Source organism: Carassius carassius, chromosome 14, assembly GCF_963082965.1.
Source record: "Carassius carassius chromosome 14, fCarCar2.1, whole genome shotgun sequence".
Taxonomy (NCBI): Eukaryota; Metazoa; Chordata; class Actinopteri; order Cypriniformes; family Cyprinidae; genus Carassius; species Carassius carassius.
This window is the reverse complement of record NC_081768.1, coordinates 16,197,930-16,213,005: the sequence shown is the minus strand read 5'-3', so window position 1 is coordinate 16,213,005 and position 15,076 is coordinate 16,197,930. Positions and strand designations below refer to the sequence as shown.

At 40.1% G+C, this 15,076-nt stretch overlaps 1 protein-coding gene across 1 annotated transcript in view; it reads right to left on the bottom strand.

Annotated features, from left to right (window-relative positions):
• The window catches only part of LOC132157163 (GDNF family receptor alpha-4-like), a 119,350-nt gene extending 104,521 nt beyond the window's left edge, over positions 1–14,829 (bottom strand). The window contains exon 1 of the mRNA XM_059566376.1: positions 14,369–14,829. Coding sequence (XP_059422359.1) covers positions 14,369–14,411 — 43 coding nt within the window. The 5' untranslated portion in view covers positions 14,412–14,829. The remainder of the gene's footprint in view (positions 1–14,368) is intronic.
• Positions 14,830–15,076: the final 247 nt, after the last annotated feature.

Sequence of the window (15,076 nt, the reverse complement as noted above, 5' to 3'; positions counted from 1 at the left end):
ATTCAGCTGAAGAGCTGTCTCGAGCAATGCTCCTGGGAGAATGGAGACTCCATCCCCTGATGGTCCAGCTGATTTGGAGATAGTTCGGAGTTGCTCAGGTAGACCTGTTTGCTTCTCCAGAGACCTCTCACTGCCATTTGTTCCGACACAGATGGCCATGGGGCCTACGCAAATATGCATTTCCCCCAGTGAGCCTTCTCTTGCCAGTGGTACCGTATTGGCCCACTCTGACCTGGTTCCCCGAACTAGTGCTCCTCGCGACAGCCCCTCCATGGCCCATTCCTCTGAGGAAGGATCTACTGACTCAGGGTTGGGGCACCGTTTGGCACCCAAATCCAGACCTTTAGAAACTCCATGTCTGGTCCCTGGATGGGACGCGAAGGTTCTAGGTGACCTACCCCAGGAGGTAGTGAACACCATCACTTCAGCAAAAGCACTGTCTACGAGACACACTTACGCCTTGAAGTGGAACCTGTTCGTCAAGTGGTGTTCTTCTTCCCGAGAAGACCCCCGGAGATGGCCATTTGCGGTCATGCTTTCCTTTCTGCAGCAAGGGCTGGAGTGAAGGCTGTCTCCCTACACCCTCAAAGTCCAGGTTGCCGCTATGGCTGCGCACCGTGACCCCATGAATGGGAAGTCTTTAGGCAAGCATGACCTCGTCATCAGTTTCCTTAGAGGGGCAAGGAGGGTAAATCCTTCCCAGCCACCTTCTATACCCTCTTGGGACCTAACTCTAGTCAGTGTTGTAGTCGAGTCACCAACTGTCGAGTCCGAGTCAAGTCTCGAGTCTCAGTGTTCGAGTCCGAGTCCAAGTCCGAGTCACCAAAGAAGAGTCAGAGTCGTGTCCAAGTCGAGTCCCCATTACCAGAGTTCGAGTCCGAGTTGAGTCTTGAGTCCCGTATTGGAAAAAATTTTAAGTTTTTTGAGGAAACAATAGCAACCAACTGAGTTGGTAGGCATTGAAGTCCATTATATGAAGAAAACATCCTGAAATGTTTTCCTTAAAAAACATAATTTAAGAAAAACGCCATGGATATCCTGGATGGCATTGGGAGGAGTAAATGATTAGGAAATTTTCATTTTTGTGTGAAATAATCCTTTAACACTGTAGCCTATTACAGAAATACACTCTGCGAAAAAAAGAAACGTGCATTTTACAGGACACTGTATTTTGAAGATACTTAAAACATAAAAATCAATACGATATGCCAAGAGCGAGAGAGAGAGAGAGAGAGAGAGCGTTTGTGTGTGTTCAATTGAATGTGTGTGTGCCGGCACGCGACTGGTCAGAAAGCAACGTGTAATGATAAGGGCCATTCAAATATCGCGTCTTTTCTATTTCCAATGAAGGCGCGCAGTATCTGCGCTCATAATGGAAGCATCCAGGCGCATCAGCACCGCATCGAGTTAAAAACATCTCAACTTTTCAGAATGCCGCAAGCGCACCGCGGGTCATGTGACAAGAACTATCCAATCAGCTTCATCCTTTCCCGCAAGTGCCCGAGCGCTTTGGAAAAAAAGTAAAGTGAAAGTAAAGTGAGTGACGTCAGTGAGTATGTTGTCAAGCAAAGAGAGTGATCGGTAGCAGTGTCTGTGAGGGAAAAGAATAGATCCCGGCCGGTCTTGGGCACAAAACATTTTTTATAAAATTTTTTGTCAAAAACAACGTGATTAATGCTCAAGTCCGATTTTATATATCCTCGAGTCCGAGTCCAAGTACGAGTCATCAGTCCGCGAGTCCAAGTTGAGTCACGAGTCCAGAGAATGGAGTCTCTAGTCGGACTCGAGTCCGAGTCCAGGACTCGAGTACTCCATCACTGACTCTAGTGCTAAAATCACTACAGCAGGGCCCAGTGGAGCCTTTACATTCAGTTGAGCTTAAGTTTCTTTAATTGAATATCTACTCCTACTTGCAATGCCTTCCATCAGGAGGGTAGGGGACCTGCATGCATTTTCGGTTGATGATTCGTGCATAGAGTTGGGGCAGACTGACTCCCAGCAAATCATGAGGCCCCGGCCCAGTTACATGCTCAAGGTTCCCACTACACCCCAAAGACCAAGTGGTGAACCTGCAAGCACTCTGGAAGAGGCAGACCCAGCCCTGGCTTTGCTCTGTCCTGTCCAGCATTGAGATGCTACGTAGACTGGACACAAAGCTTCAGGACCTCAGACCAGCTCTTTGTCTGTTACGGAGTCTAACAGGGGAATGCCATCTCTAAGCAGAGGATGGCCCACTGGACTGTGGATGCCATAACCCTGGCTTATCAGGCACAGAGTGTGCCCTGCCCGTTCAGGTTGCAAGCTCATTCAACTAGAAGTGTTGCATCCTCTTTGGTGCTGGATCATGGTGCCTCACTGACAGATATTTTTAAATTTGCGGGCTGGGCTCATGTTACAGACGAGAGCAGTCTCGACTCGGCTAGTCCTTCTGACATTTGCCGCTGGCTCTGATGCCTCTTTTGTAGTTAAACATAAAATATAATTCCTCCATTGTTGTTTCGGATTTTGCCTCAGCTTGTCGTAATCACGTCACTACTAGAGTAAGCTCCTGATTGGTTAATGTGGCGTAAATTTTCGCCATAGTTCAGATTTTTCAACTCGTCAAAATGCCCAAAACACTCAATTCACGCCGCATCATTCGCACCGCCTCATTCGTGCAAATGCCGCAGGATGTCTATTCGCGTCTTTGCATTTGTGAATGCAAAGTGTGAATGCACCATAAATGCCCATGTTTCCCCCAGCAGACATCTGCCTGCCCAAGAGGGTTTTTATCACCTCAAATTTCTCCATATACACCTAAATGGATGCTATATGTGTATTTGCTTCTGAAAACTCCTTCAGAAAGAATGGGGCTTCTGCAGCATTCCTGTTCCAAGCAGAAGGGGTACGTTTTCCCAGTGTTATCCAATCTCACCCAGTGAGGTAATGCTTTGATAATATTGAGTGGAACTACTTGTTCTGAGCCCCGGCCTACGCCTAATAGGGGCGCAGGTGGCTCGCACAGGGCACTGGAAGGGGCAGCACCCATGGCGCTTTGGTAGGGATCCCAATTCGTTGGTCAATGACGTGAAGTTGAGAGTGATTGACTGAAAGGGAACATCTCGGTTACGTATGGTAACCCTCGTTCCCTGAAGGAGGGAACGGAGACACCACATCCCGTCGCCATGGTTGCTGTACCACTGCTGACCCACAGGGTCACCGGCTTGGCTCCTCAGAGAAAACCTGATATGCATTGCACCTGCTGCCTTATTATACTCACGCTGCGGATCAGCAGCAGCTGGATGCAATAATTGCATGCCAATGTGCATTGGCTCGTTTAGTTTACATTCAAAGTAGATTGGTCTATTGAAGCGATATCCCAATTCGTCGGTCACCAACGTGACGTCTCCGTTCCCTCCTTCAGGGAACAAGGGTTACCATACGTAACCGAGACATAACCTGGATGAGCCTGTGTTATTAGTTTTTACCGGTTATTATCAAGTGATAACATACCTAGGAATGTCACTACTGACCAATCAGAGTCAAGTATTCCACAGAGCCTGCAAATAATGTAGGATATTATAACGTATAAACATTAAGATCATGATTTTCTATAAAGCTGCCTTATAACTATGCATTTTGTAAAAAGAGCTGTACAAATAACATTGACTTGACTCGTTGGTCCAAAAGGACAATTTATGTCTATAAAAGTGACACATTGCACATTTGTGACATCATATAGATGATTAAATTAACATATGACAGTCCATCAGCACAACACATCAACAATATAGGTTTTTAGTTCACCTTGTTACAGTAATTAATGAATAAAACCATTATGCTTAAATTCCAGAAGAAGAAGATTTGTGTTGTTCTGCTCCTAAAACATCAAATCTTATGTTCAACTTTATGTTCTGTGGCTGTTATTAAAGAATGGAATATAGAAATCAATAGTAGGAATTCCCTTAGAAGTCTTAAAGGTACAGCTACTGTATTACAGCAGCAAAACTAAACCTATTAAAAATTCAGAGAGAGGATTTAGAATTACCAACTTTGGTGCAAATCTTTACAAAAAAAAATGACTAATGGATGTCAGGAGAACAATGGAATGATAAAATAAATAAATATATTTAATGACCCCTTTACAAAGTTTGCATTCTCTCGCTGTCTATTTTATCTTCTACTGCTGTATTCTGCGATATCTTGTTTGTCAAATATTGTCTTATCTTTTATAAATAATAAATCAAAAGATATCGGAATTCTTTTTGAGAGTTCTTTGTGAATTGTATTCAAAGCTAAAATGCATATTAAAAGCTTCGAGTTTTTTTTTTTTTTTTTTTTTTTAGAAAATGCATCTATTATGCAATCATACAAAATAGGCTGATAGCTTGCCTTCTTGTCAAAGTATACAAAACTGTGCTCTCTGTTTAATTTATAAACCATTTTCACAGTGCTTGTTCTCAATAGACACCTGCACTGTTAATGACTGGTTTATAATCCTTCACCATATTTTGTCCTCATTACGAGCCAATCAGCATGGTGCATTTTGTCAGTCTGCTAATTACAGGCCAATCAGCTCAGTGCGTTTTGGTGAACCACTCATTAAGAACCAATCAACAGTGTGTTTGGCTGAACTGCCCATAGATTCTGCCACTTGTTGTCCTGATTTGACCTATCTGTCATTTCCATCAGCTCCCAAATGAACATGAAGGGATCAAAGGCAGAACTATGTGAGGCATATCCAGTTTGGCCAAACCTAATTATAACTGATGCCATGCCAAGCCTGCTGACTTTAGCCTTTGACTGTAACAAGCATGGTGTCAGCTGGCAGTACACCATATAGGTTACCTATACAGAAAGAATTAGTCACCAGAGGTGATGCCCCTTTTGTCTTTGAGTTTATATGCAATAAGTGGCTTTAATGCATGTGAATGAGGTTTAGTCACACTGTTGCTATAAAGGATGCATGCAGGTTTCATTAGAACTGGCAGAGATAATGTTTATGCCATACTGCAGGCAACGTTTTATTGTCTGTATTGTGAGAATTCACAGGTGCCACATTATTGCAGTTGATCTGTACATACAGGGTCTAAATTTAACACTCGCCACACAACAAATACAAGTAAAAATAGACTTAGTGATCAAACAGAGTTGGTCAGCAACTTTATTGGGAAAAGCTGCATTACATGGTTTAAAAAGAACTGCATGAATGATAATTTTAGAATTGCTGATGTAAGTGACAATTTATCTGTCAATCTGACACATCTGCCTTTGTCTTTAAACAGCTTATATCTCAGTGAAGGATTCAGCACTGTAGGATTTTTTTTTCAGACATTCATGATGCAAAATATTCCTTGCATTACACCATAAAATCTTTTTTTTTTTAAGAGATAGAGACAGTCAGTAACGAGACAGTAAGTTTGTATTGATGCTGTAAGTGAGAAAATGACCTGTACTGTTAGCATTACCTTGGTCAATGACTATAGACTAATAATCAGTTTGATCAGTATTTTTAAACAAATATTTTTTTCATGTAGGACATTATTAATTCTTTAATATAATATTTTTACAGATTATGGTGCCATCTGGTACATCTTTAAAAATAACACTTAAAAAAGCAGCGCAATAAACAGAAAATTACATTTAAAATATATTTTGTAAAAGAATAATTTTAAATGCAGTTTAATGGTTACAAAAAATATATATATATTATATTATTATTAAAAAAATATTTTCTCTTTTCACTAGCCATTGCAGAAAGTTCATTTTGTACGGAGCCCCGCACATGACATGCAAGAAAAAATAAATAAATTGTGCGCACTATTTATAAATTAGTTCCCTCAATTTACTAAAACGTGCACATGATTCCTGTTGTGTTCCCTCGATTTACCATTGCGTTCGCTCGATTTCGAGGGAACAAATTAGTAAATCGTGCGCACAATTTATAAATCGAGTGAACGAAATATCAAATTGAGGGAACTCTATAGTAATCGTGTGCACGTTTTAGTACATTGAGGGAACGAATGAGTAAATCGTGCAAACGATTTAGCCTTATATTTTTTCCTGCGTGTCATGTGCGGGGCTCCGTAATTTTGGATCCTGAACTCGAACACATGTCGGCTCTACAGGGGTTGAGGTTCACACATTCTCCAAGCTTGAGTGTTTTGTTCTTCATAAACAAAAGTCTCTTACAGACAGAAGGGACAGAAAGGCTACAGTAAACAGAACAAAACGTGCCTCAGTTCACACATCACTTTATATCCACTCCCAGGCAGAGACCATCAGACCCTGCATTGTTGATCTGTATTCTTGTGGTTGCGGCACATGGACTCGACAAGAGTCTGATCCCTGTTCATTTGTATTCATGTGACTGTGGCTCAGCCTCAATTCCCCCTTATTCACGACCAGCCTCCGTAGCACTAACAAGAAGTCTCTGCTTTTGAGCAAGGGGTGGTAGCATTCTTCAGAACCGTGCTGAGATAAAATCACTCCAGACAATCTCCGGCCTTTCCCATTCTGCCTGTCGGTATGCCGCATGGAAGTCGTAAAAATGCCAGATTCTTTTATTGAGGTTCTGGTAATTGTCCTGGCAGTTTAATCGTGCCTTTACAAAAGACGGCAGAATGATAGGCCGTTAACATAATGAGCGGCTCTGTCACCTCCTCCTGTGCTTCAGTCCTCTTTGCCTGCTCCAAGATTGTGTGTGTGTGTATGTGTGTGTGTGCTTTCCTTTATCTAAATCCAAAAAAGGTCTCAATTTCTTCTCTTTTCTTCTCTGCTCTCTCCAGATGATGGGGGGGGGGGGTCGGATCCTGTGCAACATGCCGACTGAATGGATGACTGACTCTAAATGAACTCGCACAGAGGGCGCGTATTTCAGACCTGACCTCACACATATAGGTCTATACATAACGCCAGGTGTGCTGGATACAGTATAACGCCACATTACGACTGGGTGATTTGATGGCAGAAATGTGTCATTCTGAGTAAAGATCTGGTATATGCCGCAGTACATATTCATGCACAGGTGAATGAGGAGGGACAACATGTTCATTTTCTCTTAGAGTATGACGGTTCCTTATCTTATTTGAATCTGTAGCATACTTACATTGTTTTATGCTGCTCACAGGGTTTCTGGGGTATTAAAATGTCTTAATTCATCCCCATCCACAATTTAAGGCCTTAAAAGATCTTAAAGGTGCCATGTGCAAAAATTGAGGTAAAAATATCCAAAAAATGACCTACACGCATCAAAAGAATGAGAAGAAATAAGGGCGATGATGTCATTAAAAAAATGTCAAGTTATAGTGCTGCAGAGATATCAACCTTAATTAGCATTAGCATTACTAGCCCCGGCCCGACAGGTGTCGTAATACCAGTTTCGGCCATGGGAGGCGGTATGCGGGCAACACAACCACCAGCCAACCTGCAATACACGAAACACTCGCACGGCTTGTGGGCATACTTGAACCTGATGACAATCTTGTGGAAAGTACAGCCCACTACTTCATTTCAGTTCAGGGAAGAGAGCAGAAGGATGACTGAAGCCCTTGGCAAGAGACCACCACCCGCTACAGGGAAACAACCGCGCTCGGAATCACAAATCAAATCCGATAAGAAAAGGAGCCGAACCAGAGTAAACATCGGCACTGCTTTCAATCACTGGAGACAACTGATGGACTTGAAAGAAATGAGGTTCGACACCGAACTTGCAACATTTCTTTTGGATTGGTAAGTTAGATGCTGTTAGTATTTCGCTAGAAGTTTGTTTTATATGTTTGTGTATTTTTTTCGGGAAGTTATAACATAGAAATGTATCGAAGGCTGTTCAATAAACGTGCTAATGTTAGCGATGGCTAACCGTAGCTGCGTTTGATAATTAGCTAGCTATAACTTACCCATTTTTTTATATCATAACTAAGCTGCTCTGTCTAGTCTGTTGGTCTCTGTGTCCTCTTTGCTTCATGGTTTTTCTGTACGTGAGAAAATTGATGTGTGGCGTGAAAGCGTGTGAAAAGAGTCAATTGCGTGTGTCTCACGGTGAATGCTTGAGAGTTGGCAGCTCTGGTTACGTTGGTTGGCGCTAGCTTGGACAACATCAGCTGTCTGATGTTGACCAATGATGTTGACAGAATGCTGTCTGTCAAATTAATTTAATTCAAATAATGTGTATATACAACTCAAAGTGTAATATGAACAAAAAGAATAGGAACATATTCACTGATAAAGGTGAAGGGGAGTAGCTTGAAGATGTCATGTTTCAAAATCACTTGACATCACCCAACGTTCCTCTGGAGGCAAAACGTCCTCTTAGGCTTCGGCCATGGCTGCAGGGTTGTTGTGAAGGTAGGGGCGGAGCATAGAGACTATGCCGTTTCTCATTTGTTACTCTAGAGTAGACCAATTCACTTTATTGAGGCATACTGCCCCCATCTGGTATGGAATGTGGAGTATGACTTGATTTTTTCATGACAGATGGCACCTTTAAATCATAATAGGAATCCTTAAATCAACAAAGTCAATAAAAGTTTTATGCACTGCAAAAAGGAGCATCTTGTATTTTGTCTTGTTTTCCAAAACAAATACACATTTTCTGGAGATGCGCATGGAAATTGTCAGCTTTTTGTTCTTGTTTCTAGCAAAAACTCACTTCATTTTTATCAATTTTGACCATAAACAAGACATATCTTATGTTATTTTGCTTCACTGGAAAACAAGACAAAAATACAGATAAAGAACTTTTTGCAGTGCTATCTGAAGGCACATAAACGTTATTTACATATTGTAATAAAAAGTTGTTGGAAATTGTATTTTCAAACTTGTAAGTGCTGTTAATACAACTCATTGTGTTCCCTAGACATTTACATTAAGAGAGCATATTGATGTATTGGGTTCCTTTAACTGTGTTCCTTGACTTGTCTTTATTTTCTCTTAAAAAGGTCTTAAATTTACCTTCATCAAACCTGCAGAAACTAGTGTTTATGTTTTCATTTGAAAAAAATAAATATACAGATGAGCAGAGTCTCCACTTTGGTATGGAGAATCGTTTTGTTGGAGATTTGAATGAATTCATAACTTGAATAAACCCTAGCATACATTATTGACGGATATGATTTTGAGTCTGTTAGGAAAAAATAGAGCTGCTCAGCAAAACAACACTACTGCCAATAAATGGCAGAACTGAAAAGCTATAATTAAAGGGGTCATATGATGCTGCAAAAAAAAACATTATTTTGTGTATTTGGTGTAATGAAATGTGTTTAAGGTTAAAAAAACACATTATATTCCACATATTATACATTATTGTTTCTCCTCTATGCCCCGCCTTCTGAAACGCGTCGATTTTTACAAAAGCTTTACAAACTCATCGGTCTGAAAAGTGAGGTGTGCTGTGATTGGCCAGCTATCCAGTGTGTTGTGATTGGCTGAATACCTCAAGCGTGTGATGTAAATGTTACGCCACTTAACATATTACGATGCCCTGTCCGGCCAGAGCGATGAGACATAAACATTAAAACCCATTATAAATGTGATATAAACATGATTTCTAGTCCTGTTTTCTTTTGGAAGGCAAAAACAAAGTAGTTTCGCTTTTCAGGACTTTGTCTCACACCGAGTCCTAGAGTGAGCTGTGGCCTAGATTGAGCGGAGGCCGGTTTGAGAACAGTGCAGCCGGCGGATTCTACGAAGAAGCGTCCATTGGGTTTGCGGCAACCACATGTAACGACTCATGTCAACCACCATGGATCAGCTCCAGGCATGACGAAGCAGATATCGTCCTCTTTTGGAAGGCCAAACTAAGTAGTTTCTCTTTTCACAACCAAACACAAAGCATTTATACAACATGGTGGTGGTGGCGGCAAAATAACATTACTACAGTGAAAATAAAATGTACGTCTTCTTTCTTTGCGTGATCATCTGGGCAGCGTTATGCAAATCTTCCCACATACTGACATAGACATGTGGGGTCGTGTTAGAACGAACCATTTTGGGGGGTGTGGTTGACTCAACATTTATATCTCTTTGGATTTTACACTTTAGTCTTTGCAACTTCATAGATCTTATTTATGCACCAAGAGCTTGTAACACTCCAAAGAGAAAGGAAACATTTAAATCGCATTATACAGTATGACCCCTTTAAACAGTTATAATGAAAAATTGTACTGCAATATCCTCAGATCTCATACACAGATCTAAGAATAACTTAAATGTCAGTGAATGTCCTCATTCAACTACCTCTTCAGTCAGTTTAAATAAAGAACTGCCCTCTGAGCTTTAATCAGACTGAATAAGCTCTTTTGCACTACAATCTTTGTATTTTGTTTACTTCACTGGTTTGCACTCTATCTGCCATGTGCTTTGTGCTGCTTTAACTTTTTATTTTTTTATATTTTATACATGCCTTATTTGTATAGTTGTATTTTATATGTAATCTCTATCTATTTTTATGCTCAACTGTTAGTGTTATCTGTATGCACCAAGGGACTGAGAGTAACGTAATTTCAATTCTCTGTATGTATGTTCTGTACAAGTCGAAGAATTTACAATAATGCAGACTTTGACTTTGAATGTAATATTTAGTAGCTTCTCCTAAGAGGTGAGAGTTTACTGCCCAAGTTAATAATTCTACCAACACAGTTTCATTGCATTTCACTCTATTTTATGTTTTGGTGAATTGGTGGCAAATTGGCATGTTTTTGTTCAATCTCATTATCATTAATACATTTTCATATGATCTGCTTATGCTCTACTGAGGGTAGGATTTAGGGATTGATCGCTGTTTTTTTTTTTGTTTTTTGTTTTTAAATGAGATGGGTTTATGAAACATTAATAAGTCAGGGTAGCTGTTAAAGATATATATTTTTATGAAACCTGAGATATTTTTGTGCCTCCATTGAAAGTCCAATACACTCAAACTTTGACAATTCAGAAAGTTCATAAAAATATTATAAAAGTAATCCATATGAATCATATCACTCTGAAGAGACATAATTTTAAACAATGAACTGATTTAATTTAGGTTTTTGTTCACTTATAAACAATTGATCAACTCACATAGAGCTTATCAAATAGATGGTAAACGGAAGCTCAAACGTTTGTTATTTTTTTTTTCAAGTCATATTTGATGTGCTCTACAGTATATGTGTGAATTTATCAATTATGTATGAATAATAACCTTTTTACAGTGTTGCCAAATTAAATCTGCTCATCATATAAAGTGATCAAAGATTACAGCTCAATTTTCTTTTAAACTTTTAAAAGCATTAAAGTTTGGGGCAAATAAAACTTTAAAGAAGAGACGGAAATCTCTAATGTTTCAGTAAAAATATCTTCATTTGTGATGAACGGAAGTCTTATGAATGTGTAATGGAACACGAGTGAGTAAAATGATGACAAAATGTACATTTTTCATTATTACTCATGCTATTATATAAGATTTCAGTCAAAGATTCCACCTTTAGACCAAATTCAGTGTGATGAGTCCTTTATTGAGACACATAACAGCCCTGTCTGCTCACCTCACATTAATACTCATCTATACCGCCTACTTATCCCCGGCTGAATCAAGTCAATCCCAGTCAATATTCACTCACAGGGACAGCTAATTAAAAAGTCACCCCAAAAATCATGCCGAACGAATAGACTAAGAGATGTATGCAGAGGATAATTAGCAGGGTGAAGACAGAGAACCTGGACAGGCCAGTAGGAGAGGAAAGGGACCATTCACATTAATGCTGGTGAGAAACAGCAGTCGTGCCAGAATGTATTCATATCCCAGCATGGTGCAATGAACAGCACTGCATAATGTAATCTGCCACAATTCAAGGTTACTAAATGTGCAGCTAACAAATTTATTCAATCCCCTAAGAGCTTAAAGGGCTAAATGAGCATTAGTCTAGGAAAGTTGGAATTCATTTGCCTCGCATACATGAATCTTACACTATTGTTAACTGTTGGAAATTATCACTTGTATTAACACCTTGAGAAAGGGTAATTTTGGATTTGCTCAAAGACTCACAACTTTACACTGAAGTGATAGAATGAACACTTCAGAAAGTATGAAGTAGTGTAGCGGAATTATATGCTACTTATTCTTCTCATCTTTATTCATTCATAACTTAATCATATTTTATTCCCACATTTGACATGATTATGTTGCAGACTTGGGAGCAAAGTTTCTCTAAATTATTACACTGCAACAAAACAGTTGACAAAGCCCATTAACATTTCTCCTTGGACTGGAACCGTGATGGCTGTCAAAGTGAAGTGTGACACAGAAGGAGACAAACCAATCATCGCTCACATTGCTTGTATCTCCCCTGCAGGAGAGAACGCTTCATAGACTGACCCAAAATATTTGCTGTTTGCAGTGTATTGTGTTTCTATAAGAGACCAAATGAACTTGACTTCAAAGTGATAGAATAAATAAAATGTCTTCACAAGGAAAGTAAAACCTGAAATAACCTAAACAGCTTAATAAACCTGGTGAATGTGTCTCAATGAAAATGCAAAAAGGTTTGTGTGAAGGTTAGTTTTGGGTTAGGATACAGAAAATATCATTAGACCAAAGTCAATGGAATTTCTCAACCACCACCAAAACAAACATGTGAAAATCAGTGCAAAAGTGTCACTCTCCATCAATGACTGTATAACATGTGCCTCTGGCTGTCTAGCTGGTGGCTATATGTCTTTCGTCCTCTGCTTGTGAACCTCAGTGGAAAACCAGTATGTGTCAGAAAGAGAGAAAGTATATACCTTACACTGACAGTATGCTCTTATTTTCAAGACTAACCTGTGATTGAATGTCTGTTCTGGTTTTACTCCTGTTTTTAATCCTGTCCCACTTGTGGCTTTTGGTTTTTGCTCACAATCCTATTATGAACCTGTTGTGGCCTATTGCTTTCTTGACAGTATTATGCACCTTTTTTATATTTAATGTCGCACAAGTGGCAGTCTTGGTTTCATTTGTTGCCCTAGGCTAGATAACACCTTAAAACAGCTTAGCACTTCATTATGTAAGGGTAACACATGTTTTGGATAGTGATACAATTTTCAGATACTGTGCAAGGAAAAGCCCAGTTCAACAAAGCCACTAAATATTGAATTTTTTTTTAGTAAATCAAGCAAAATGCAACTGAACTTTACAGACAATTTGTGTCTTTGTTGTATGTAAAAGAAAGCTTTGACATTTTGATAATAACTATTTATATGTTCCACTGAAAACTGACATATGCATGCTGTTGCAAACTGGGTTGCCGGATGATGACAGTTTTCTGTTCAAAGTACATGATCTGCATTACTTCTGATAATTATCAAAGATGGGTGGAAGTTGTAGTCAAAATCCACTTGAAAATATGATGACAAGATGCTTCTAATGACGATAACTTCCCCACACACCTCCCACTTTCCCTTTGTTCCTTTTTAAGTTTGTGTGAGTATATATTTAAGAACATTGTGACATTCACATTTATCTCATAAATGTAACCCATTTCTGTTCCATATTCAATGTGGAAATTTAAATCTAAAAGCACTAAATGAAGCACGACTCTATCAGTAATGCTTCAGTGAGGCTGTTAAACATCATACAATCTAAGAGGGAAAAAAAAAGCTGTCATCATCAATCTGAATTGTTTTTTGTTGTTGTTTTTTCTCCACCATGGCATGCCAAGAAGGCTCGCCACAAATTCTCTGCTTTCGACCTGTTGCCCAATGCACAAGCGCTTCTCTTGAGACTGTTTGACAAAACTAAGTCTCAGTGGAATACACAAATGGAACGACAGGAGCCAGCGGCATGGGGTCTAGTTAGGAGGTATCCGTCGCAAACGCTTTTGACAAGTGCTCATGACTCCACAGTCTCAGGATGCTGCTTCATAATTCTTTAAAGGCATTTGCATAGCTGCAGTAGAATGCGTCCTGCGCTCTACCTGCGGACCGCGCGAGATCCACGATGACGCGCACAGCTTGACGGACAGGGTGTCAGGCGGGTGCTTTAATGATGGAGGTAATGTGCCGTGAGCTAGCGCATTAACTACAAGAGACAGATCAATTAAATCGCATTATCGGGTCGTCCGATGCGTCTCATTTTGGTGTGTCAAACATGATAATGACACTTAATTGCGCACTGACAACCTAGCGTAGCCTACTGACAATCAAACCAGAGAGAATAGTAATGTCCCAACAGCCGAAACACTGCATCTTTCGGCTAGAATAACTTAAAATAGTATTGCAATCCCAAAAGAAACAAGTTGAAGTTAAAACGCAGCGACATTGATTCGTACGTCTGCAGGCAAAGAAGTGATTCATCATTCCCTTCACATCTGCAACAGCTGCAACTGAGCTCATCCTCCGTTCCCCTCAAATCAGCAGAATTAATCGGAGGAAAACTCACCAAAAATTGCCAGCTGGAACAAGTAGAGCCCGATGAGGTCCATCCTGCTTAGAGCCAACAATCTCGAGGCAGTAAAAGACTTTCGCGACTGCCCGTGTCCACTGGCACCAAAGTTGTCCAGAAAACGTCGTACTGCGTTCAATGCTGAATTCCTCCAAAAATGCAAGACGCAATCCAAATCATTTCACAGGAACAGAGAACGTCGAGAATCATATTTTATTCCCCAGCATATCTGGCACCAGATCGAGGGAAACAGTTGCGCAAAATCAGTGTCACGAAACGGCACTATTTCATTACCAAGTTTTGATGCTGCGTTAAAAACCTCATTAGCACTCAAGACAATAATTGAAGAGCGGTGCTGGTCTTCGGATGTAAATTCGGCTGTTTTTCGTCTGGTGCTGCGTCTCTAACTCCTGAGCGCATGAGAACTGCACTGACACCAAATCACGCGTAAGAGCATTGCGCTCTGCCCTCCAACTCTACTGACAGCAGAGAGGATCAAATCTGAGGAAAGCGAATGCAATTAAATGTCATACTCTATGGAACATGGCATCCTTAAAAAGAGTTAAAAATGTGATTTTATTTCGAAATTTTGAATTTCATCTCGACTTTTGTTACAAGACAAAATGTTTCAAAAACAGAAACGTACATTTGCTAGACTGGTGTATTCTGTGGTTTGCTAGAAGGCCACCCACATCTATACGGAGA